This window comes from Eschrichtius robustus, chromosome 2 (genome assembly GCF_028021215.1).
Source record: "Eschrichtius robustus isolate mEscRob2 chromosome 2, mEscRob2.pri, whole genome shotgun sequence".
NCBI lineage: Eukaryota > Metazoa > Chordata > Mammalia > Artiodactyla > Eschrichtiidae > Eschrichtius > Eschrichtius robustus.
The window spans coordinates 167,447,709-167,474,054 of NC_090825.1; the positions used below are offsets into that span (position 1 = coordinate 167,447,709).

Consider the following 26,346-nt stretch of genomic DNA (forward strand, 5'->3'; position numbering starts at 1 on the left):
ATTTGGCAGATAGAACACACTGCTGGGCCCCCTGTGGGAGGTGTCACAGGAGAGGGGACCCTGGGCTGAGTCCTGAGGGCCGAGTAGAGGACAGGCAGGGAGCATCTGGGTGAAGGCCTGAAGGAGGAAGGGGAAGCCGAGGGGTGGACAGGGATGCAGGGAGACGCTTGCTGCTGGAGGGGTGGGGGTGAGGGGGAGGAGGGGCTGAAATGAGGCTGGATCAGTGAGCTTCCAGCCCAGAGCTCAGGGGCCTGGACTCCATGTTGGTGGGGGTTATTTTAAGTGGATGGAGGGGAAGGAATGGCATGAGGGGAGGGATGTCATGATTGGGTTGTGGGGGGGGGGGGCTTCTGGTATGTGGTGGGCTCTTGGAGACTAGGGATTCTACTCAATACACTAAAAAGCATAGCATAGCGCCCCCTACAGCAAAGAATGATCTGCATGCATGGCCCTTGTCCAAAGCAGGTGCTGATGGAGTGTTTCCCGAGTTGCCCAAAGCTGAGGCAAAATCCAAATGGGTGGAGAAGACAGGCCTGATTCTGCTGCTGGTGGAAGGTAGGGAAGGGGGACAGAAATCTCTGAGACGCCACTGGGGGACCAGGAATGGGAAGGGAGGGGAGACAGGGTGAGTCCAGGTCCTCGCCTGGGGACGGAAAGCCGTGGCACCTGGCAGGGCCAAGCTGGGCTCTGGACGTTAGCAGAGCATCCCAGGAGCAGGGGAGAGGCAGGGAAACAGGAGGAGTGGAGACAGAGAGCGTGGGTGAACAGAGTGGCCAGGAGGCACTTGCTCGGAGATCGGTTTGTGCCTGGGAGGGAGGCCAGGTCCCAAATGGCCTCCAGCAAAGTCCCTGAGGGGATGGAGTGGCCAGTGGACCCCTGGGGAGAAGGAAGCCTGGCTGCAAGGGCTGAGCCCGCCACCGTGGGCCCCCACTGGTGCTCTGTCTTTCCGGAAAGTTCAGGATGAGCGGCAGGCTCTGTGCTCCTGTTGCCTGACTTCAGCCTCTCCCTTCCAGCACATTCTCTGCACAGATTGCCTTTGGGATATATCTGAAGAGCACCCCCGACCTGTCCCTCTTCAAACAAACTTTCTCTGGGGCCCCGCCATGTTCCAGACGACGTCTCTATTCTTGGCTCGTCACCAGGTTGCCCTTGCTGCCTCCTGCTGACCCCCCTCTACCCCCAGCCGGCTACAAGCACACGTTTACAGTTCCCGAAACCTGTGTGGACACTTGATTCCTTGAGGACTCTCCTGACCAGTCCTCCCCCTCCCCCCCCCAACAGGAACACCCCCTGCCGAGCCACCAGACCTCGGCTTGGCTTTCACCTCCCCCGAGATGTGGGAGCCCCTCACCTTCTCGGCGTTGGAGCGGATGCAGCGGATGAAGAAGGGCTCTGCCTTCCCCAGCGCCTCCAGGAGCTTATTAAGGGACGTCTGGGGAGAGAGGGGGAAGGTGCTGAGCTGGGACCCCCAGGGGCACACTCCTCGGTGGGAGGGGAGCCAGGTCACCTGCCTGTATCGGCGGTGGGGCATCTGTGTTGATGTGGGACATGGGAGGTTGCAGCAGGACATTCTGACCAGAGGCTGTGCTACCCTGGGGAGCCCCCAAGGGAGCTGAGGGGTCCCCATGGCTGAGAGCCAGCATCTTCCCAGGGCCATCCAGCTCCTGTTTCTGCCTCAGGTGAAAAGTGGGGGGAAGGTGGTGGAACCAGATAGACTCTTTGTAGGGATTTAAAATACGGGTCAGCCTCAGAAGGGACCATGGATGCAGTGGTTTTAGTCTCTGGCCTGCTGTTTCCAAAAAGGATTTGTGGAAGTTCCTACATGAGGTAATTACAAAAAAAAAAAAAAAAAAAAAAAAAGGGCCAGCAGCCATTGGACCCCACTGAAAAAAAGAAAGTGTCCCTGAGCTTCCTGGCAACCAGGTAAAAAAAGGGAAACATGACCTAAGGATACAATTCGGTGGTCACATCAACTCATGTGCTGATTCATGACTCTTTTAACTTGGTGGTTCTCAACCAGGGGTGATTCTGTTACCCCAGGGGAATTTGGCAAGATCCGGAGACTTTTTGGTTGTCATGACTGGACGACGCTACTGGCATCTGGTGGGTGGAGGCTAGAGACGCTGCTCAGCACCCCACAACTCACAGGACGGCCCCCACCACGGAGGATGACCCAACCCCAAATGTCGAGCTGCGACGAGGTCAGGAGCCCCCGGGATAACAGTAGGCTGCCTGTGTTGGGTTTGTTTTGACCCAGCCACGTGAGTGTCAGGCTGAGTTCAGCACCGCCTCCTGCCCCCTTGGGCCACCTACCTGGAACTGGGCGCTGATGCTGGGCGGCTTCTTCTTCTTGTGCAGGTGCAGCAGGGACTTGGTGGTGCGGTCGTGCAGGGTCATACTGATGATGAGCTTCAGGGATTTGGAGTCCAGCAGGTTCTAGGATAGAAACACAGGGTCCGGCCTGCCCTCCCAAAGCCCCAGCAGGCACTGGGAGAGGCCTCTCGGACGTCCCCGGAGCCACAACAATGCCCCTCCCGGGTGGCAGCTCTGAGGCTCAGTCTTGGGGCTGTGCTGTCAGAGACAGGGTGGGGGCAGGTGGGCCTGGTGGGGGTGACAGGGGGACTGAGCCAGGGCTGTGTCCTGTGGATGGCGCTGCCTCCGGGTGGGCTGATTACAGCCTCTTGTGGCCCGAGTGCCCAGAAGCCAAAAGCTACGGAGTGCTGGCTTCCTTCCTCGCAGCTCAAGGAATGCCAAGCACCCCGTGTTTCCATGTGCGCTCATCCGGCCAGCCCTCCCTCATGGGCCAACCCTTACTGTCGCTGACGAGGGGGACTAGCGCTGTCCCACCTGTTGGCCAGACTGAGGGGTTGCTTTTACTCTCCGTCTGCACGCTGTACGTGGAGACTAGACAGAGCGTCTGGGTGCACTTGACCCAAGGCCGGCTGCTGGGGTCTTGGCTGCCAGCGGTGCACAGCTGCCCCCTTCCTGACAGGACCACCCTGGCTGAAGGGCCTCCTCTCCCTGGACGCCCACGAGGCGCTGCAGCCATCCCGCCCTCTGGAGGTGGCTCACAGCTAAAGACCCCTGATGTGGGGATATGACAGAAGGGTCCCATCGCCTCTTGGCGAGCTAAGCTCTGTGGTAAACACTCCTGGGCCCCCCGGGGGATCAGGCTGAGCCCACCTCCTGGCTCAGTCCGGACCCTGCCCAGACTGCTTCCCCCCTCCCTCCCCCACCTCGGGTTTCTCTTGGGAGCTCCCCCTTATACACCACTTGTGCAAAGATCCCCATCACAGGCCCTGCCTCTAGGAAACCCAAACAAAGACACCTCTGTATCATTTCAACAGGAGACACTGTTTTCTAGAGGGGAAGGGGGAGATGATAGGAAAGGCAAGGAATCAAAGAAGCTTGAGATGTTAAAAGCCACCTCCCGCCCCCCGCCCCAGTTTTCCAGAAAAACTTCAGTCAGGCGCTCGCAAGGCGGTGTCAGACGGTGTCGCACGTGTTTACCTTTGGAATGATCTGCTTTTGTTTGATACCTTTACTTTTCCTGTCAAAATATTAAAAATGGTTTTGTGAACAGAAAGAACACGATGTCTGGATCTGGGTTAGTTCAGCAAGCCACACCTTGCGGGTTAGATGGAGTCAGAACAGAGAGAGGAAGAGTCCGGAGGCACAAGTGCAACGAGGCCGCCGCCTCGCCGGGGACCTGGTGGGCTGCCCTGCACACGTGTGGGGGGCTGTGGCTCCTGTGACTGTGCACACCGGCCTCACTGGGCCAGCGGCTGCCCTTAGGGTGGCAGGAGCACTTGGTCTGCGGGCCACTTGGACGTCTGGGAGAAGGGGCAGCTGGTCATCTACAGGGCAGAGCACAGGGCTGGCTATGGGGGAGCTGGGATCTCACAGAACGATGGTGGGATGCCCCAAATGGGGCTTCGGGGGATCCCGCGAGGCTCTGACGCCTACCAGGTGTCCCAGCTCTATTTGCTACACGTTGGCAAACATCAAGCCAGTCCACAGAGACCCTTCTGGACCCCCGCCCCGGCAGCAGGGCAGGGGTCTGTCTCGCAAAGAACTGAGATGGGGCCTGGGTAGCGGAGCCTTTGCACTCGAACTGGCAGGTTAAAAATGAAAGCTGATCTTTTGGCCAAGGGAGGGGGGATGAACCCCACACTCTTAGACATTTATGGAATCTTGCAGAGGAGAGGAAGAGTTTTTAAAAAATTGCAGCTTGGCCTGTTTTTAAGACCCGCTGAGGAAATGGTTCCCCACAGATTTGCAAGATGCTCGGCTGTGAGGTTCTGTGTGTGTCAGGTTTCATGTTAATCCCGGTGGGGTGGAATAAGGCATAATAAAAATGACTTTGCAAACAGGCTCCACGGCAGGCACAAGCTTTGCTCTCTGCTGGCCTGAGCCCCGAGTGGTTGCTTGTGCCCATCGGTTGAGGCTGCTGCCCACCTGGTATGTGGGTATGAAAATCATCACCCCTGCTTTGCAGACAGAGGCCAAATGCTCAGAGCACTCAGGTCATGCAGTGAGTTAGTGGGAGGTCCAAACCTAGTCTGTGTGGCTTCTGGCCCTTTTTATCACATCACGCCCACAAAACAGGGTCACGGGATGCGCGGAGGCCCGCAAAATCGCACACCCTGCTTCTGACGGCTTCTTTATAAGCTCACAGTGGCAAAGGCGGGGGTGGGGCGAGGGGAAGCAAGCCTTGCTCTGCACATTTGGGGGCAGAAAATCAGATGCTTCGTGGGGGAGCATTCCTGTGAAGCTGTGCTGGGCACTGGGGAGCTGGCAAGGATTTGGGTCACAGCGCAGACACCGGGGAGGGAGTATTACGAGGACCACTTAGCGACGGCCGGTGTGAGAACAGAACCACAAGGCAGCGCAGCGTTTAGAGCGGCTGATTCAGTGTTACAGGAAGCCCACGTGGGCCGGGCCGGGGGTCCGGAGCGGGGAGGCGGTCGTTGCACTTGTGGGGGAGCGGGGGGTGCCCACAGCCTCAGGGGGGACTCACAGGATGAAGGTGCGGGGTTTCTGGAGCCGACTGAGGGACTGGAGAAGCCTACGGGGGTCGTCACCCTGCCAGGGCAATCCTTTGATGGTCTTGATGATTTGGTCATGCAAATCGCTGGGTGGGGGGGAGGGGTGCAGTGATAGAGAGAAGACCAAGTTAGAGCAGCGGGCCCGCCACCTCGGGGTCCCTGGCACGGTCGGGACCGTCCCCAGGCCACTGGAGCCAAAACATGCAGCTGGGGGAAGCCTGAACACTGCTGCCACTCCCTCCTGCACCAAGAAGAGGGGTTCAGCCCTCCCGGGAGGCAGGGGGCTGGGGCCACTTCCGGCTGAACAGAGTTTGCAACATGGCATCTCGGATCACTGGAAAAGGCCTCATGTTTAAGAGCCTCTTGGAGTCTGTAAAAAGTATCAAGGGGCTACTGAAAACAGAAGACCGGGGAGGTCTCTGTGGGAAGCAGCAGATTAGTTTCTCTTGATGGTTCTGTGGGCTGCCTCCTTGTGGGCTTCAAGAAATGCCTTGGGAAGAACAAACTGGAACTCACACGCGGATTATCAACCGGGGGCCATGCCGCCCCCTGCCCCCATCCCCCACGCTTGGCTGTCCTGACTGGGGGAGGGGGCGCTACTGGCATCTGGAGGGTGGAGGCCAGGGATGCCTCTCAATTCCTTGCAGTGCACAGGACAGCCCTACCACAGGGTGACCCGGCAGAGTGCCACTGGTGAGAAACCCTAGCTGAAGATCCTTACCCCCCAAAATTCAACCTTATTAGCTTTCTTTTGTTCAGTCGCCGTGGGTTCAGGGCTGAGCATACATTTTAGGTGTGAGAATGAGAATGGCTTAGAGACAAAAATTGAATGCTCTGAAAATGGACATTCGCCAAAAATGTCTAGATGACGAATGTTTTGGATAGAACGTCTAGAAATGAGGTAGGTAGTGATGGCTGCAGGATGAGCTGGGACTTTCTCTCTTTTGTAAAAATTCCTCGTTCCAGTTATTTTAAATACATGTTTAAGCTCTGAGCAGTTGGCCTGGGAAGAGCCCGATCGGCAGCCCCTTGTCTGTGTTCCATGCACCATGCCCAGGGCCGGACTGGCCACACTTACCTCTGCTCCCTCACCCTCCAGGGAGGCACAGAGCAAAGACAACAGAGGTGTCACGTTTCACCTCCACACCCTGAGCGGTCAGTGCAGCGGCCAGAGCTCCTGATGACAACGAGGCCCTCGGCTTCAGCCCACACCTCCCCGACATGGCCAAAGCTGGCGAGAGTGCCCCTCGGCTCGCCGATCCCCTCTCTTGCTCTGGATGCTGCGCTGAGCACCTCGGATGACGGCTCCTCTGGGCGTGCCTCCCTGGTCTTGGGTTCGAAGGCCCTTGCTTCTACTTACTTCTTGCTTTCATAGAAAGCAATGATGTCCTCAAAAGCGTTAATATCGAACTCCTCAGAGCCGTCAAATGAGAAATCTAGCATTGAGCAGCTGAAAGGGAGAATCTGTATAAACTAAATGCGCTCTTGGGGCAGGACTCGCAGCCCGGGGGCCAGGCCCTGGGGAGACCAAGTGGGTCAGGGGCCACTTTCAAATACTGGGAAGTGGTTTTTTTTTTCTTTTGCCTCCTTTTGGGTGAAAAAGCTGATTTAAAAATGCACCTTTTTAAAAGCAGGAAAATGACATGCTGCTTTCAGACAAACGACATGGGGTCACTTACCTAGGTGCTAGCTCTACCTCCACACATATGCGTTTGTGAATCTCCTGAGGGAGTTTTTATTATAAAGTGTTCAAAAATAAAATGACTTTTTCATGTTTCGAAATTTAGTGACTCGCTCCTGGGGAATTTGTTGAGTCTTGAGAAAGAGGTTGGGGACTCAGCTGCCCCAGGGCCTTTGCACATGCTGCCTCCATGGCTAGCACACCCTGCCTGCCTTGTCTGGCCCAAGTGGTTCCCTTCTCAATGTAGCCTGCCTCTCTCAGGCTGCCAGAAGGGTCCCTCCCCTGGCTTTGTCACGGCCTCAGATGTCTGTCCAGTGTAGCCTTTTTTAATCCTGGAAGCACAAGCCTGCTCACTTTTACACTCAGTAGCAACTGGGGTACGTGGAGGACCCTTGGCCATTGCTAGGTGGCCACATGACACCCTGTGTCACCTTATAGGCAATGGTGCATCTGTGTTTCTGACTGAGAGTGAAGTAACTTAGCCGATCAGCTTTCGGGACACCCCAGGCAGGCTAAGGGCAGAAGTGCTCTTAAATCAAGCTTGTTGCTCTGTGAGACCAGCAGCCCTTTGGCCCCACCCGCCAACGGTCACGACCGGCCATGAAAAGATCCTTTGTAAACTGAGCCGCCCACATCCCCCTAACACAGATGATGCACGAGGCCCGCCTCGCAGAAATGCGGCCACCAGATGCCGTTACTTCTGGGTCTTTCTGGTTCAAGCGGCTGCTGTGTTCCTTATTCTGGTCAACCCCGACCTGGGTTCAGAGTGTCGGGTTTCTGGCGCCATTTTAAACAATGCCGCTGCCTACTGGCTTCACTTGGGATAAATCAAGGTCTCGCTCACCGGTACAGTTTTTCCGATGGGGTGCTGGCTCCTCTCTGCAGCTCTCCCAGGTGACCTCGGGCACCAGAGCTGCCCAGACCTGCTGGGGACACAGAGCAGATGAAGTTTGGGGGGTGGGGGTCGCCTGCAGCTGAAGGGCTTTGTAACTTTTCCATGGAGGCTGTGATCCTGACTTGAGCCCGTTTAAAAAAAAAAAAAAAAAAAAGGGCCTGACACTCAAATTTGGGCAGAACGGGGAACCGTGAAATGTTTCATTCCCCACAAAACGGCACCATCTATTTCCTACTTCTCATAAAGGCTTTAACATTTTGGTCCTCCTTTAGCCGACACCCTTCCTAAAACGGCATGCCGTGGCTGGTATCTGGAGCTGAGTGACCCTGGGGGAGCCACTCAGCTCTTCTGGGCCTCAGGTTATCCTCACAGAAAAGTGGTGACACACCTTCCTGCCTTGTGCGGATGAGGAGGTTAAATTATACACCCCACTACAGACTTTCCGTTTGGGACGATAAAAGACCTTGGGAGCTAATTTACAACAGCCAAGGCATGAAAGCAACCTAAATGTCCATCAACAGATGAATGGATAAAGAAGATGTGGTATATTTACACAATGGAATATTACTCAGCCATATAAAAGAATGAAACAGGGGGCTTCCCTGGTGGCGCAGTGGTTGAGAATCTGCCTGCCAATGCAGGGGACACGGGTTCGAGCCCTGGTCTGGGAAGATCCCACATGCCGCGGAGCAACTAGGCCCGTGGGCCACAACTACTGAGCCTGCGCGTCTGGAGCCTGTGCTCCGCAACAAGAGAGGCCGCGATGGCGAAGAGGCCCGTGCACCGCGATGAAGAGTGGCCCCTGCTTGCCGCAACTAGAGGAAGCCCTCGCAGAGAAACGAAGATCTAACACAACCAAAAATAAATAAATAAATAAATAAATAAATAAATAAATAAACAAACAAAAGATTACCAAAAAAAAAAGAAGGAAACAATGCCATTTGCAGAACACGGATGGACCTAGAAATTATCATACTAAATGAAGTGAGTCAGACAGAGAAAGACAAACTTATACGTCGCATCTGAAAAATAGTACAAATGAACTTATTTACTAAACAGACTCATAGATATAGAAAACAAACCTATGGTTAACCGAAGGAAAAGGGTGGCGGGAGGGATAAATTAGGAGTTTGGGATTAGCAGATACAAACAATTATATATAAAATAAACAACAAAGTCCTACTGTATAGCACTGGGAACTATAGTCAATATCTTGCAATAAACTACAATGGAAAAGAAAAAAAAAAAAAAAGAGTTTGGGGAGCCAGACAGAAGTGCTGGCTGTACAACCTCGGGAATGTGCTAAAGGCAATGAAATTTTACACTTTGCAATGGACTATGAATGCCCTCTTCTCAACAGTGACCTGGGGACCCTCCTACCTGCAGCCTTTTCAGCCCTCTCGGCCCGCAGACGCCCGGCCTCCCGGAGCACGGCCATGGCCTGGATGGCAGCCCGGAGCACCGCCCAGCGGAACACGGCCACGGGGTCCATGCCGATGAGCTCCCGCACGTAGGAGCTGTCGCTGCCCCGCAGGAGGGCCACTATGTCCGGCCGCATGTAGTCCATGTTCTTCTCCCGGAAGTCCTGGTGGGGGGGGTGGTGGCAGGAGGGATGATGGAGGCGGGTGGTCCCTTGCCAGTGCTGGCCGAGGCCCTGGGGGCCAGCACGGGAAGGGCTAGCGGGCGGTGCATCTCAACAACAGAGAGGTGGTTCCTGCCCGTGGAGCCCTCGACAGTAGAGCCAGGGGTTTGACACTGGGTCCGAGAGCCCTGGAACCTCGCCCAGCAAAAGCAATAAAGAGGAGGGACGGAGCAAGTGCCAGAGGGAAGGGGCCTCCAGGGTACCCACGCGGTCCCCTTCCCGCCTCCCGGGCAGAGCGTGACTTGACTGATGATGGCAGCGGATGGCTGTGTACCTTGATCTGATATTTCACTTTCCCTGCGAAGTGCTGAATGATGAACGCCGGCTCCATGACGGGGGTGCCGAGGAAGTATCTGTTGTCCTCATGCTGCTGTTTGAACTTGGCCAGCAGGGTCTGGCTCGTGGCGTGGGGAAAGCTGGGAAGAGGATGTAAGACCTTTAACTGCAGGAACAGCGGCCTGTCACCCACTCTGTGTTGCAGGTCGCAGGCCCTCCGTGGATGAGGGGGACGAGTGCTTGGGCTGCTGCAGGCTGAGCACGGGGCCGAGGGCCGGGAACCTGCCACCTGGCTTGAAGAGGCCGCGAGCAAAGTGATGCACTTGGGGCTGCGGAGCAAACTTGGAACGGGCAGAGCAGCCCAGGGCTCACGCGAACGTGCGGTCCAGGCAAGACTGGGACCTGGGCCTACCAGGGGCAGCTCCTGGAATAATCCCAGGACGGGGTGACTTCTGGTCTCAGGTCCATCTGTACCTGGGTGCTGTGTCTTGGAGTGGGTCTTGTCCATGCTCCTCTGTTAGAGGGAGGGGCCGGGAGACCAGGATGAAGCAGGGAGGGGGGCTGGGGGCAGAATAAGGGAGCCGTTGTACCTGGCTATTTTGGCCTCCCTGGAAGGAAATGCCACAGCCAGCTCTGGCATCCCCAGCCTCTGCCCAGCCTCACCGCAAAACACGGGCAGCAAGACGTGCCTCCAAATACCCGATGCCTGGCTCCATGGCTTAACAGGGGGCAGAGGAGGAGATTCTGTAGCTACAAGGCACATCATTGCCAGGGCCAGGGTGTGGAGAGTGAGAGATCCATTCACTCAGTTGTGGAAATAAATAACATTTTAACGCACTATTTTAGAAAATTCAATTCAATGCCTTCTCCGCCCCTGCCCCCATTCCCCCAACTCCATGATGAACTAAAATAGCAAGATTTTCTTTTTTTTTTTCTTTAAATAGCAAGATTTTAAACAAAGACAAATCCGACCCTGCTCAGCCCCGCCCTGTCTTGCACGCTTCCCCCAGATTCGGCTCTGGGAGTTTCCTGGGAGTGATGACTTAGCCCTTCCTAGCACCCTGCCTCTTCCCTTGTCTAAACATTCTCTCCCCAGATCCCGGCCTAGGATGGATGTGTCCTGTCCTGGACGGGACTTGGTCTGAGACAAGAGGTACGCCTGATTCACACCAGCCCTGAAGGGACTTCAGCAGCAAACAAGGGGCCTGATAAAGTGGTTGATAAAAAGACTGTCCACATCTGGACCCCCAGAACCTGTGAATGTGACCTTGTAATCAAGTTAAGATGAGGTCATCAGGGGGAAATTCCCTGGCAGTCCAGTGGTTGGGTCTCAGAGCTTTCACTACTGAGGGCCCAGGGTTCAACCCCTGGTCGGGGAACTAAGATCCCACAAGCTGCGTGGTGGTATGACCAAAAAAAAAAAAAAAAAAAAAGGGAGGTCATTAGGGTTGGCACTAATCTAATAGGACTGGAGTCCTTATAAGGGAGGTCATTAGGGTTGGCACTAATCTAATAGGACTGGAGTCCTTATAAGAGGGGATGAGACAGAAAGTGAGAAGATGATGTAACTACAGAGGCAGAGATTGATTGGAGTGATACGGCCACAAGCCAAGAACACCTGGACCCCCAGAAGCTGGAAGATGCAAAGAAACATCCTCCCCTAGAGCCTTTGGAGGGAGGGTGGCCCTTCCCACACTTTGATTTCAGCCCACCAATACTGATTTTGGACTTCTCCAAAACTGTGAGAGAATACATTTCTGTTGGTTTAGGCTGTCTGCAATTTCAGGAACTCTGGCTGGGTGACCAAGCATGAAGTACCTTAAAAATACCTTCTCCAGCCTTCATCGTGTCCTGCGGACGAGGGGCGGCAGGCTTGGTGGAGAGTCTCGCATCTGGGCCCCTGATTCCATGCCCTGCCCTTTGCAAGGACGCACCAAGCCCGTGCCCAGTTTCTAGATTCAGGTCCCACAATACTTTCCCGAGGACTCCCAGGAGGGTGTGTTTCCAAGTTCATAGCTATCTCGAGTGTTAATATTTCTGTGGTGGATGGTACTGTATTTTGCAAACGTGAGGTCAGGATTTGTGGCCGCATGAGTCTGAGCAACTTGGAAGTTCTTGGGATGGTATGGATTTGGGGTAAGGCTCTGGGGCTGCAGAGCCAGAATGAGTGCCAGCGGACGCACTGGGCCGTGGACACTCACTTGCTCTCTTCATCCAGGAGGTAGAAGAGGCCGGTGGGCTTCTTGCTGATCAGATGGATGCAGCCAACGTTGTCTGTGTAGTCGATGTTGTGCCACGAGATCCCTTCGCTCTGGTACTCCTCCTGCAGGGTTCGAGGGGTATCCGGTAAGTTCATCATTTCATGGACAGGTTAATATTTACGTAGCACACGTCGCATAAAAAACATGTTTTATTTACGCATGCCTGTACATATTTAAATATAAATGTGCAAATAACACAGAATGCACATTAATGTACCAACAGGAATATAACAATAAAAATAGAAAATTATTCAATAAATGAACAGTTAGCCACAGGGACGCACATTCTCAAACATCTACAGTAAGTCCCCTACATACGAACCTTCAAGTTGCGAACTTGCAAAGATGCAAATGTGCATTTGCACGTCCAATCACTTAAGTTAGTTCACGTGTCTGGCGTACATTGTCACATGCGTGTGTCCTCTACAAGTGGTTGTGCAGCTTGCCCTCCGTCTCCTATTGCTGATGATCCTTCAGCTCTACCATCTCCCACCTCCTCTCCCTCCTCCAGTCAGTCACCCTTCTTTCCTGTTCACTCGATGCCAGTCTCTGTATGCCAGCTGTTGTACTGTACTACTGTACTTTTCAAGGTACTGTATTGTAAGATTAAAAATGTTTTCTTTATTTTTTGTGTTTGTTTGTTATTTTTTTTTAAATTAATTAATTAATTTATTTTTGGCTGCATTGGGTCTTTGTTGCTGTGCGCGGGCTTTCTCTAGTTGCAATGAGCGGGGGCTACTCTTCGGTGCAGTGCGCAGGCGTCTCATTGCGGTGGCTTCTCTTGTTGTGGAGCACGGGCTCTAGGCGCGCGGGCTTCAGTAGTTGTGGCACGTGGGCTCAGTAGTTGTGGCTCGTGGGCTCCAGAGCACAGGCTCGGTAGTTGTGGCACACAGGCCTAGTTGCTCCGCGGCATGTGGGATCTTCCCAGACCAGGGCTCGAACCCGTGTCCCCTGCATCGGCAGGTGGATTCTTAACCACTGTGCCACCAGGGAAGTCCCTGTTTGTTTATTTTTTATGTATTATTTGTGTGAAAAGTATTATAAACCTATTACAGTACAGTACTATATAGCCAATGGTGTTAGTTGCATACCTAGGCTAACTTTGTTGGACTTACGAACAAATTGCACTTACAAATGCGCCCTTGGAACGGAACTCATTCGTAATGTAGGGGATTTACTGTATCACAGTAAAGTGCTGAAAATCACACGTAAAACCCCCCAGGGGTCAGCAAGCTTTCTTTGTAAAGGGCCAGATGGTAAATATGTTAGGCTTTACAAGTTAGATGGTGTCTACACGATGACTCAGCTTTGCTGTTGTATCGTGAAAGCAGCCACAGATGCTGTGTCAACAAATGGGCGTGGCCACGTGCCAATAACTTTGGGTGGCCCCTGCTCTGGAACTGCAATGTCCGATAGTCATATAATGTGAGAGACCCATGTCACTTCGAATTTCTAACAGCCATGTTTAAAAATGTGAAAAGAAACAGGTGAAGTTAACTTTAACAATATACTTAATTTAACCCAACATACCCAAGGTGTATGATGTATGTCAACACGTAATTGACATAAAAAATTACCAACAAGGCATTTTACATTCGCTTTTTGCCCCCAAGCTATGTCTTTGCAATCCGCTATGTATTTTGCATTTCCTGCACAACTCAATTCGGACCAGCCATATTTCAAGTGAGAAATGTGAGTTTCAGCCAAAAGGCGTAACAGTAAAACTAGCTAAACATCTCTATAAACCCATCAGTTTTCTTTCCCCATCAGAATCAATCATGGGAAGGATGATACTTGGGTAAAGACGGCTGGTTATTTCTCAGTGAGAAGATGCGTAAGACGGTATATCTTTATTGTTGACTGAAGCAAATCCTTACAAGGCAACTCAGTTTCTCTCCCACCAAAAGGACTTTCATGTCTGAGCAGAGAGAAGGTACAAAATTGACCTGTGGCCCCAAATATTCCTGCCGTTTGCCGCATCCTGGGCTGGGTGGGAATGTTCCCAGACTCTCCCTTTTCTTGCAGAGAAAAATTCTGGGGCGGGTTTGATGACAAACCAGGTCCCAAGGGAGATCCTGGTTCTGGCTCATTCTGTTCCTCCTTGGGCGGGATGGGCAAATAAGATGGTATTTCCTTACCTGCTCCAGTTTGAAAATGTGCTGGTTGAAGTAATACTGGAGCTGCTCGTTGGCGTAGTTGATGCAGAACTGTTCAAAACTGTTCCTCTCAAAGTCTTCAAACCCAAAGATGTCGAGGACCCCGATGGACAAGCACTGGGGGAGACAGAGAGGATGGTTATTACTGGTGGGCCCTCCCTCAGGAGCAACCTGTCTGGTGGTGGGGGCCTTAGAACCTGTAATATTAAACAAGGAGCCCTATGGTTTTTTGATTTTTGGTTTCTGTTTTGTTTTGGGCCACGCTGCATGGCATGCAGGATATTAGTTCCTCGACCAGGGATTGAACCGGTACCCCCTGCAGTGGAAGCCTGGAGTCCTGTGTTTTCATTCTGTGCTGGGCCCTGAGAATCACATCCCGTTGGTTCCCTGGCCCCGGCCTGGGAGGAACTGGCCCATGCCCGACTGACTGCAGCTGATGTCATGGGTTGCCTGCCGAGGGTGTGTAGTCCTCACCGAGACGGACTCTTCCATGTCCTTCTTGTTGAGGAGGGCGTGGTTGATCCGCAGCACGATCCAATCGAACAGGGCGCTGTATAGTGACTTGGCCATGGAGTCGCGGGCGGTGATGGCCTGTGGGCACAGAGGGGGTGTCACACCTTGGCAGGGCAGGCCCTGAGGTCTGTATGCACAGGGAGATTGAAGTGGTGACTTGAAACACCCAACTCATCTGACAAGCCCCCTTCTCACTTTGCATGCTGTCCTGTCAGCTTGCATGCCCTGGCCCACCCAAGCATGAAGCGTGAAGCCCTGACCTGGCAGCCTGCGGTTTGGCCAAGTCTTTCTCATGGGCCGGCTGGCCTCAAAGCACCCTGGGGACTGCTGGGGTGGGAACGCAGGCTCAGGGAGGGCACCGTGGGAGAACGAACCAGGAAGCTGGGCTGGGTTCAAAGCCAGGTCCCTTGTGGTTCTGGGAGCACCATGGGCCCCACCACTGGGTGCCTAAAAGCAGTGATGGTCTTTACCATTTTTTAAAAAGGCTTGTTGGGGTCTAATTTACATACAAGGAATTCCTTCTCTGTATGTTCTCAGATCTAAGTTGTGACAAGACTCACTTGGCCTGCTATCAAGATCTAGAACGAGTCCCTCTGGTTTTGTGGAAATGGAGCCGTGTAGGACGCAGCCCTGTACCTGGTCTTTTTCTGCTCAGCTTGGCGCCTCTGGGGAGCAGCCGTGCTGCAGGCTCAGGTGACCTGCGGCACCTTTCACGTACCACGGCTGGGTGCCTTTGCCCACGGGGGCTCCAGCTGTCTGCAGTACCCATTTCAGATGCCTGAGCAGCTTCCACCACCAGCTAAAAATCCTCCCCCCGCCCCACCATGGCTAGGTACTTTCCTGCTGCTCCCCAAGCTACAAGTCTAGAGGTGTAAAAACATAAGAAAAACACATCACAGAGAAAACATCGAGGCTGGGGCAAAGGCCAGGGAGAGGTGCCTTATCAAGATTTAGGGACCCACACAACGGTTGTAAAGGTCATGCTCAAGCCCTGGGGTCGGCAAGCTTTTTCGGGCAAGGGCCAGTGAGTCAATAGGATCAGCTTTGCAGGCCAGCTCTGTCGCTGCAGCAGGAGAGCAGCATGTGAATGAATGGGCGTGGCTGTATGAAAATAAAGCTTTATTGACAGAAGCAGGCAGTGGGCCGAGTTTGGCCTGTGGGCCGCAGGTGGCTATCCTCTGCTGGTGAGAACCAGCGTGCCCGCTGAGCAGCTGGACGTAGACACCAACACACGTGGCCCCGGCTCTGGCCTTCGAGCTGTATAGGCTGCTTTGCACCACACCTGAGCTCACGTGAAAACCAGAGTGTCGCCAGGGTTCTCCTCTGTCACTTTAGGGGCAGGAAAAAGACTACCCATGCCAGCTGTTCCCAAAGGACTCCCCCTCTGCCCTGAGCACTCGTATTTCTGGGCCTGGCACCTCACGGAAGCCCAGGGCAGCACTCACCTCGCTGAGACTATAGGGAAGGATGAGTTTGTCATTGGAGGTCACCGTTTTTCTTTTGGTCAGAACTTCCACTAAGATTTCTCGCTTCACCTGTTTCAGGGTCAAGGGGTGGGGGGGAGGGATAAATTAGAAGCTTGGGATTAACAGATACACACTACTATTTTTATATAAAATAGATAAACAACGAGGTCCTACTGTATAGCACAGTGAACTATATTCAATATCTTGGAATAACCTATAATGGAAAAGAATCTAAAAAAGAATATATATATATATTCATACGCACACACAAACACATATATATGAATCCCTTCGCGATACACCAGAAACTAACACAGCATTGTAAACCAACTATGCTTCAATTAAAAAAATTAATTAATTAATTTAAAAAAAATGAGAGAGAGAGAGAAGGGGAGGAAAGTTGGAGAGCTCATGGACTGGATCCTTGTGTCACTGAGGCAAGGCGTGGGGAGGGAGGGAGAAGGACACCCAGCAGCTGGGCCGGGAAGTGGGCCCAAAGCCCACCCTCAGGGCTGCCAATCCACAGTGTGTGCTACGCCTGGTGTGTCTCAAAATTATCCCCACCCACAGGCTTGCTCGATGGCCCTGACAGTGTGGTCACACAGGCCTGGGTGTCACTGTGGGCCTCGGGCCCAGGTGCTGCCTGGCGACCTGTGTTAAAGCTGTCGCTGCTGGAGTGGGTTCCTGGCCTGGGTGCAGGGGCTGAGCAAGGGGCCTGGCTCTCCCTGACTGCCGAGTCCCATCCATGAGAAGTCAACTGTTGGGGCAGCAGAGCAGCCCCCGGTCTCCCAGCAGACGTGCTCACTCATCCTCATGAGCACAACAGGAGCTGGGGCTCCCTGACGCAGGTGCACTTTAAGAGCCACAGATGGAATGCATGCTTAGAAGACAGCCTCAGCACCACAGGTATTTGGGGCTGGGTCATTCTTTGCTGTAGGGGGACTGTCTTGTGCATTCCATTATGTCAAACAGCATCCCTGGCCTCCATCCACCAGATGACAGTAGTACCCCCCAAACGACTGCCCAGTGCTCCTGGGGTTGAGGACAAGCGGACGAGGGGATGGTCCAATCACAAAATGACCTCGCTGATCAAAAGATGATTGTTTTAAAAAAATGAAGTATAGTTGATTTACTATATTATGTTAGTTACAGGTGTACAGCAAAGTGATTCAGTTTTATGTATATATATAAACGATAATTTTGAAGAGCCTTTCAAGTGAGGGGCTGAGATGGGAGAGCCCCAGAGGGAGTCCTTCTGAAATGAGGAAGGGTCAGAAAGATACCTGTACTCCAATGTTCACAGCAGCACTATTTACAATAGCTGAGACACGGAAGCAATCCAAGTGTCCGTCAACAGATGAATGGATAAAGATGTGGCACATATATACAATTGAATATTACTCAGCCATAAAAAAGAATGAAATAATGCCATTTGCAGCAACATGGATGGACTTAGAGACTATCATTCTAAGTGAAGTAAGTCAGACAGAGAAAGATAAATATCATATGATATCGCTTATATGTGGAATCCAAAAAAAAAAGGATACAGGGACTTCCCTGGTGGTCCAGTGGTAAAGAATCCGCCTTCCAATGCAGGAGATGCGGGTTCGATCCCTGGTCAGGGAACTAAGATCCCACATGCCATGGGGCAACTAAGCCCATGAGCCACAACTAGAGAGAGAAAACCCACACGCCACAACTAGAGAGAAGCCCATGCGCCACAAGGAAGAACCCGCATGCCGCAATGAAGATCCCACGTGCCGCAACTAAAAACCGATGCAACCAAAAATAAAAAAAATTTAAAAAAATTTAAAAAATGATACAAACTTATTTACAAGAGAGAAACAGAATCACAGACATAGAAGACAAACTTATGGTTACCAAAGGGGAAAGGGTGGGGCGAGGGATAAATTAGGTGTTTGGGATTAAAGTATACACACTATGGGGCTTCCCTGGTGGTGCAGTGGTTCAGAATTCGCCTGCCAATGCAGGGGACACAGGTTCGAGCCCTGATCTGGGAAAAGCCCACATGCTGCAGAACAACTAAGCCCGTGCACTACAACTACTGAGCCTGCGCTCTAGAGCCCACGAGCCACAACAAAAGCCCACGCGCCTAGAGCCCGTGCTCCGCAACAAAAGAAGCCACCGCAATGAGAAGCCTGCGCACCGCAACAAAGAGTAGCCCCCGCTCTCCGCAACCAGAGAAAAGCCCGTGTGCAGCAACGAAGACCCAACGCAGCCAAAAAAAAAAAAAAAAAAAAAAAAGAAAAAATAAATTTATATAAAAAAATAAAGTATACACACTACTATATATAAAATACACAACCAACTGTACAGCATATAGCAAAGGGAACTATACTCAATATCTTTTAATAAACTATAATGGAAAAAAATCTCTCACTTATATATGGAATTTTAAAAAACGAAAAGCAGCCCCCAACTCCCCCCCAAGCTCCTAGATACCGAGAAGAGAATGGTGGCTGCCAGAGATGGAGGATGGGCAAAATGTGTGAAGGTGGTCAAAAGGCACAAACTTCTGGTTATAAAATAAGTCATGGGGATGTAGTGTACAGCATGGCGACTGTGGCTAACATTACCGTATTGCATAATTGAAAGTTGCTAAGAGAGTAGACCTTAGAAGTTCTCATCACAAGAGAAAAGAAAACCCTGTTGCCACCTAGGGTGACAAATGTAACTAGACTTACTGCGGTGATCATTTTGCAACATATACAGATACCGAATCATTATGTTGTATACCTGAAACTAAAATAATGTCGTATGTTAATTATACCTTAATTAAAAAAAAAAAAAAAAAAAGAAATGAGGAAGGGACACAGCAGTGATGGTGGGGGGAGGAAGCAGGCAGACAGGCCCCAGTTTACAGAAGCGCAGTCAGTGAAGGAAGTTCTGGGCCTCGGTGGCCGCTGTGGCTGAGGACAGGGGGCAGTACCTTCAGGAGCTGTGACAGTGTGTCCAGCACCGCAGGGGGCCCCACCTCCAAGCCTTCGTCTCGGCCCGTGGCTTTCTTCTTGTAAGTGACGTTGCCCAGGTACAGGATGGCCGAGAGGATGGAAAAGATCCTGGAGGAGAAAAGGAACCTAGGTCGGGGCACCTTCCCCAGTCGTGAGACAGCAATAGTTTCCAGTGAACTGGGCCCAAGTTTCCAGTGAACGAGGCTGAATTCGTAAAACCAGCAATTCCAGTCAGAACACACGAAATCCGAAAGATGTCCAATCCTCCACTGGGGACTCTTTGTGGAATAGGACTTGGGAGGCACATATCTCTATTTTTTTTTTTTGGTGGTAGTGGTGTTGGGGGGAGCTTAAAATTTTTCTTTTTATGGAGGCATAACATGCATACAAAAAAAAAAACCCAAAAAAAAAAAAAAAAAAAGCACACAATTCCCCAAGTATAGAGTTTTGATGAAGTGTCACAAAATGTACAGATACCTGTAACTGGCACTCAGACCAAGGAACAGAACATTTTGGGCCCTGGAACCATCCCCCCGGCCCCACCAAGCCCACACAGAGGAACCACTGTCCTGACATCTAACACCGTCTGTGAACCTGACTTCGGTGAAATCACGTGTACTTGCATCTGGCCTCTTACTGAAAAGGTGTGAGATGGGAGCCAGGCGTGTTACCGTGTGTAGCACTGTCCCTTCTTAATGCTGCCGACCAGCACTTCTCAGCCTCCGCACTGCTGGCACCTGGCTTCTACCTACCCGGCTCCCCTCCCACCCCTGCAGTGTGACACTCCAAAATGTCTCCAGGCAAGCCCAGGTGTCCCCTGGGGGCGGAATTGGGGCCCCAGTGAGAACCACTGCTGTGTGTGGGGTTGTCCAGGTAGTCGGCAAACTGGGGTCCCATTTTTGTACAGCCCCTTAGCTAAGAACGGTTCTTAAGGGAATTCCTGGTGGTCTGCACTTTCACTGCCGAGGGCGCGGGTTCAATCCCTGGTCAGGGAACTAAGATCCCGCTGGGTGGGGTGGTGGGGAGGAACGGTTCTTCAATTTTTAAAGGGTCGTTAAGAAAGAAAACAGAACGCAAAGAACATGCCACAGAGACCACGTGGCCCACGAAGCTGAGAATATTTACTGTCTCTCTCCAGAAAGTTTGCTGACCCCTGAAGGGATATATCACAATGTGTTTATTTATTTAATCTCTGGTTGGTGGGCATCTGGGAGGGTTTCCAGGTTTGGGGGCCGTTATAAACAAGGCTGCTGTGTGCCTTCATGTGCGTGTCTCTGGGTGAGCAAATGTATGCATTTGGTTGTGTACATGCATCCGTAGTAGAAACTGCCAAATGGTTGTCCACAGCAGTTGGCCCCATTCGTGCCCCCCTAGCACCATGCTCGGCAGAGATGTTCCCTCTGGGTATCCTGGTCGCCCGGGCAGGTGTGGAGAACACCCTGTGTGGTTTTGAAGAATTAAAACAATTTTTAATTGTGGTCAAATACACATCATATAAAATTTGCTTTCTTGACCTTTTTTAAGTGTATGGCTCCGTACTGTGAAGTATACCCACACTGTTGGGCAAAAGCCCTGTGGTTGTTTTTTGGGTAAATATACCTGAGTAAATTTTATTTTATTAGATTTCTTTCTTCATCTACTGAGATAGTGTAGCTTTCTGCTAATTAACAGAAACTGTTAATTAGTCTGTTAATGTGGGGCTTAAGATTTTTAAATGATGGAGGAATTCCCTGGCGGTCCAGTGGTTAGGAGTCTGTGCTTTCACTGCCGAGGGCCCGGATTCGATCCCTGGTCGGGGAACTAAGATCCCACAAGCCAAGTGATGCAGCCAAAAAAAAAAAAAAGATTTTAAAATGATGAATGACCTTTGAAAAGCCCTGTGGTTTTAACTGGCATCTCCCAATGGCTAATGACGAGCATCCCCTGTCACTGCGCTACTCTCCTTAGTGAGGCTCCTACGAGGGGGTGGGTCACATCTCAGAGTGACTGGTAAGCCCCAGGGGTGCCCGTGTGGGAGATGGCAGGGCAGCTGGGCCCGCCCACTTACTGCTTCTTGGTGGCAGGGAGGAAGCCCACCATCTCCATGGCCTGCTTGAGTCTTTCGAAGTCGTGCTTGAGGTCCTCCCCATCTTCAATCTTCAAGTTATGCTGAAAAACAAAGTCGGCAGTGCTCTGGGTACTTCTGGGCTGGTGAGGGTGGTGCGCGAGGATGATTTTGGCTGGAACTGATGGGGTATGGCCCAGGACGTGGGGAATGAATGGGGTCCTTTATGCCGCCCCCCTCTGGGCCTCCTTGGAGTCGGCTTGGGGGCTAGAGAGGGCCAAGGCGGACGGCCTCTGACCCCCCAGCAGCGCGTAAAGAGCCCGTGGGGAACAGAGGCTGCATTTGTGGTTGGGTCTCGGGGCTGTTTACCTGGTTGAGGTAGAAATAATCTTCAGGCTGCTTGAGCTGAAATTCCTGACGCTCTTCCTCGCTGACGCCAAGTAACAAATAATAAAACACATGGTAGTTCCTGTAGGTCAAAATTAGGAGAAAAAAGTTGTTTTTGGAGGCCGAGTGACAGCTACTCTTCAAACCACTACTAATATTGCTTTGGAGACCAGGCCAGGGAGGAAACAGCAGCTCGACTATGTACAAATTTGAGACAATAAGTCGATTCTTATAATGTCTTAAGAAAAAAAAAAACAAAAACAAACCCAAAAATCAAACCAGGAGCTTCTCCAGCGAGTAGGTTCCTCAGGCGGTGGGCATATGTCTTGCTCACTGGTGGATCAGAGATGCTTCTAATCTAACCACATTCTGGCAGACATCTGAGCACCTACTCCAGTAAAAGCCCCGGGGAGGCACAAGAAGGTGGCAAAGCTCACGCTCCCAGGAGATCCGCCATGGCCTCCTGTAGATTTCCCCCATCTCAGGACATCTGCTTCTCTCCTTCATAGGGAAGAAGGCAGATGTGATGGATCACCAAGGAAATATCCCCCTACCTCTCATCCTTCTCTTGAGAGACCAGGCGAGACTTTTCAAGCAGGTACTTTTCGACAACAGCTCTGTCATCAAGAGGAAAAAGAAGGACAAGTGTTACACGTTAATACTGTTTCCTTGAAGAACAAGAGTGATTTGTTACCATGGAAAAGCCAGCTGCAGATTAACATCCCTGGACCCACGGTAAACACAGGGACCGAAAGGTAATCACCTTGAGTGTGGTAAACAAGCAACCTAAATGTTGAAAATCTTACTCTAAAGGTAAATACAATCATCATGAACGTGCCTCGCCCTACGACTACCATCTATAAAAATAAGGAAACTGGGCTGGCCATTTCTGCCCTCCAGACCAGATTTGGGATGACAGCTGTATGGAAGCCCAACCTGGCATCACGCAGGACGCCCCACAGGTGGCAGGAATTGAAACGATTGGACCCATGTGCCCACGAATAACACTGGAAGGTTGAACCCTGCTCCCACCATCTCCCCAGCCATGAAGTGTTTCTCTAATTGAAAATCGAAACACAAGATAATGGATTTACTTTTCTATTCTTTTCGAAACAACTTTATTGATGATTGATACACGATAAACTGTACATACTCAAAGCGCGCAACGGGATGAGTTTTGACTGGGTCCTTTCACGTAATTTTCAAAAATAGCCTTATTAGGCATAATTGATGCACAATAGACTTAGAGTGTGTGACTGGATGAGTTGTGACACATGCAAATCCCTGTTGAGTCCACCGCCATGACCAAGATACTGATCACATCCATCACCCTGAGAAGTCTCTGTGGGCCCTTTGTCATTTCTCCCTGCCACCCACCCCCAAGCAGCCACTGACCAACCCCTAAAGATTAGTTTGGATGTTCTAGAATTAAAAAAAAAAAATAGGGGATTTCCCTGGTGGTCCAGTGGTTAGGACTCCGTGCTCCTAATGCAGGGGGCCCAGGTTCCATCCCTGGTCAGGGAACTAAGATCCCACATACCGCAACTAAGCTCCTGCACCACAACTACTGAGCCCGTGCGCTCTACAGCCCGCGTGCCGCAACTAGAGAAGCTCACGTGCGCAACAAAGAACCAGCACAGCCAAAATAAATAAATAAATAAATTAAAAAATCGACTCATTTAGTATGTACAGTACAGCTGACCCTTGAATAGCACAGGTTTGAACCGTGGGTCTGCTTATACATGGATTTTTTCAATAGTAAATGCTACAGTCCTACGTGATCTGAGGGTGGTTCAATCCATGGATGTGGAACCAGATACGTAGGAACCGTGGATTTGGAGGAACCTCAGATACAGAGGACCAACTCTAAGTAATCCTTGGATTTTCGACTAACCCCTGCATTGTTCAAGGGTCAACCGAATATTGTGTCTGCTTACTTTCACTCAACCCAATGATTCTGAGATTCAGCCACATTGTAGCGTGTATCAGAACTTCATACTTTTTTATGGCTGAATAATAGGCTGCACGTACAGACACACCGCATTTTGCTTATCTGTTTATCAGTTGATGGACATCTGAAGGACCTGGGTCCACGAGGCTATGTGGGCTCTGGGGCAGGAACAAGGCATGTCTGCGGCCACATCCTCAATGCTAACGGAGACATCAAACACTCCTTGGAGATCTGCTACGAGGTTCTAGGCACTGTTTTGCAGGGATTCAATGACCTGGATTTAAATGCCCCCCGGGGATGGGCACTGTGGCTCCCACCGATGGACTGGATGAGGTGCTAAAAATTGGGAGAGGCCACACGTTGCTTGGGAGCCCACAGGAGGGAGGTGGCCTGGCAGGGACCTGAGCCTGGCAGTGGCCCTGCCTCTCATGGGATCCACTATCACCACGTGTGTGAGCTGTACAGGTCTGCAGGTCACCCTCATCTGAACCCATCTTGTTACACAGAAGAGGAAGCTGGTGCCCGAGGGGTGGCAGGCTCGGGCCCCTGGTCCATGGCCTGCCGGATGCTGCCAGCCTCTCTCACAGGACGGCAGTCTTCTGTCTGCAGCCTTGCACAGACACATGCGCACACACAACCTGCACGGGTGGGTTTCCAAGGGCTCAGCCTGTGCTGTCTCTTCTTTCAAACCTGTATTTTCTTCCATTCCTTCCACTGGCCAGTAACTTGTAGTCCTCAGCAGTTTGTTTTCCTGGGGGAGAAGGCTGCGTCTGTTCCTAGACTCACGTTTTCACCTCAGTCTGTAGCCGATTCCCTGTACTGTGTCGGCATATGCGGGAGGACAGCGACCCCTCAAGGGGCACCGAGCTGTCATTTTTTTTTTTTTTCCTTAAATTTTTATTTATTTGTTTATTTATTTATGGCTGTGTTGGGTCTTTGTTTCCGTGCGAGGGCTTTCTCCAGTTGCGGCAAGCGGGGGCCACTCTTCATCGCGGTGCGCGGACCTCTCACTATCGCGGCCTCTCCCGTTGCGGAGCACAGGCTCCAGACGCGCAGGCTCAGCAATTGTGGCTCACGGGCCTAGTTGCTCCGCGGCACGTGGGATCCTCCCAGACCAGGGCTCGAACCCGTGTCCCCTGCATTGGCAGGCAGATTCTCAACCACTGCGCCACCAGGGAAGCCCCCGAGCTGTCATTTGACTGGCTACAGCCCCTCCCCTTTGCTGATCATTCTGGGAGCCTAGGCCCCTACGGGGGTCTTGAGGGAGCCAGGGATCCCGCTGGCACTGAGCCCTTGAGCCCACAGGAAGACAAGGCCTTGCAAAATTGGGGAACCAGGGAAAGACTTGGACTGCCCCTGACCCTTGGCCTCAGCGGGAAGTGGCATCGAGAAGTGTCACCTGCCCAAAAGCAGAACCGGGTCTGGGCCTACTCCTCTTGAGCTGGCGGCAGCTGCTCCCTGGATAGGAAGTGTACCTCCCTCCTCCGAGTGTGGGCAGGCCACAGTCGAGGGCCGAGGCGGGACTTCCTTTCCTGAATCTGACGCCATAGATAGGACTCTGAAGCTGGTCTATGAGATCCAGCCACCCAGGGCCACAGTGGCCCGGAGCCTGACAGGAGCTGAGGTGGGACCCGCTGGCCACTTAGCTGAGGGCCAGCCCTGCTGGTGTGCTGGATCGAATGGTGGCCCCCAGAAGACATGTCTAGCTGGAACATGTGACTGTGACTGTGAAAAAAGGTCTTTGCGGGTGTAATTCAGTGAAGGATCTGGAGATCAGATCTTCCTCCATGGTCCAGATGGGCCCTAAATCCAAGGACAAGTGTCCCAAAAGACAGAAGAGGAGATCACAGAGAGACTCAGGGGGGAAGACCACGTGAAGACAGAGGCAGAGATTGGGGTGATGCGGCCACAAGCCAAGGATGCCTGGAGCCCCCAGAAGCTGCAAGAGGCCAGGAGGGATCCACACCTAGAGCCTCTGGAGGGAGCGTGGCCCTGCCCACACCTTGATCTTGGACTTCTGACCTCCAGAACTGTGAGAGAATAAACTATTGTTTTGAGCCAATCGGTCTGTGGTACTTTGTTTCAGCAGCCACAGGACATGAAATGGAGAACGCAGGAAGGAGCGATCTGGGCGGAGAAGGCGGGGAGCGGTGCCCACTGGCAGCAAAGGCTCTGGCTTCTGGCCTGCAGAGCCAGCCTGGGACCCAGGAAAACATGTGGCAGCCTTTTGGTGTCTCTGCTCCCAAGGAGCCACTGGAACTAAAGAAACAGTTTGTTTCTGTGTCCTCTACCCAGTAAGATACGCCGGGCCTTTCCTGCTGGTCAGAGGCTCTGCAATGTGGCAGATACAACTGTGCAAAATATGGACCCATGGGAGAAAAGCAGATTTAAAATAAGGAATGAGGGGGAACTCCCTGGCGGTCCAGTGGTCAGGACTCAGCACTTTCACTGCCGGGGCCCGGGTTCAATCCCTGGTCAGGGAACTAAGATCCTGCAAGCCACGCAGCGCAGCATAGAGTAGATTAGAGTAGACTAGACTAGAATAAAATAAAATAAAACGAGTGAGGGTCTTTGTGGAGAAAGGGTTGAGACCTGCGGGGCAGGTGGGAACAGCTGGGTGGCTCCGCCCATGCAGATGCCAAGCTGGGCCCAGCAGTAGTCGGGAAGAGACCACTGGACAGCCCGTGGGGGGCTGAGGCCCACTTCCAAGTGTCCCTGAGGGCTAAGGGGCCAGAGCAGCTGCTGCGTTTATTGAGGGTCTCTCTCCCGCACCACTGCCCAAAAAGGAAAGAAGCCAGAGGCTGAAGGATTTGGGAAAATAACATTTCTGTCCTCGTCTTGAACAGGCACCATCAACTGAAATGATCGTCAGTTAGGTTTAGATGGACAGAAGAACCTGGATACTTTGAAGTCCTGGAGGACCTCTCCCTTCCTGAAACACCGGTGCCTTCTCACGGCCTCCAGGGGCCTGTTGCTCGGGTCTCCCCGCGTCTAACATTTAAGACTTCTTATCCTGCTGCTCAGAACATCACCTGGAGCCTTCGCAAATCCCAC

The 26,346-nt window shown here is 52.1% G+C and overlaps 1 protein-coding gene and 1 non-coding gene across 2 annotated transcripts in view; one reads left to right on the forward strand and one right to left on the reverse strand.

Annotated features, from left to right (window-relative positions):
- MYO9B (myosin IXB) overlaps positions 1 to 26,346 on the reverse strand; it is a 90,874-nt gene that overhangs the window by 19,127 nt on the left and 45,401 nt on the right. Inside the window, 15 exon segments of the mRNA XM_068536779.1 lie at positions 1,352 to 1,432; positions 2,314 to 2,436; positions 3,511 to 3,550; positions 5,021 to 5,134; positions 7,574 to 7,652; positions 9,005 to 9,209; positions 9,541 to 9,682; positions 11,744 to 11,865; positions 13,942 to 14,076; positions 14,434 to 14,550; positions 15,918 to 16,007; positions 18,889 to 19,018; positions 20,958 to 21,058; positions 21,324 to 21,423; positions 21,896 to 21,958. Coding sequence (XP_068392880.1) covers positions 1,352 to 1,432; positions 2,314 to 2,436; positions 3,511 to 3,550; positions 5,021 to 5,134; positions 7,574 to 7,652; positions 9,005 to 9,209; positions 9,541 to 9,682; positions 11,744 to 11,865; positions 13,942 to 14,076; positions 14,434 to 14,550; positions 15,918 to 16,007; positions 18,889 to 19,018; positions 20,958 to 21,058; positions 21,324 to 21,423; positions 21,896 to 21,958 — 1,642 coding nt within the window.
- TRNAR-CCU (transfer RNA arginine (anticodon CCU)) lies at positions 22,793 to 22,865 on the forward strand. The gene has a single exon. It is a non-coding gene; the product is annotated as a tRNA-Arg (tRNA).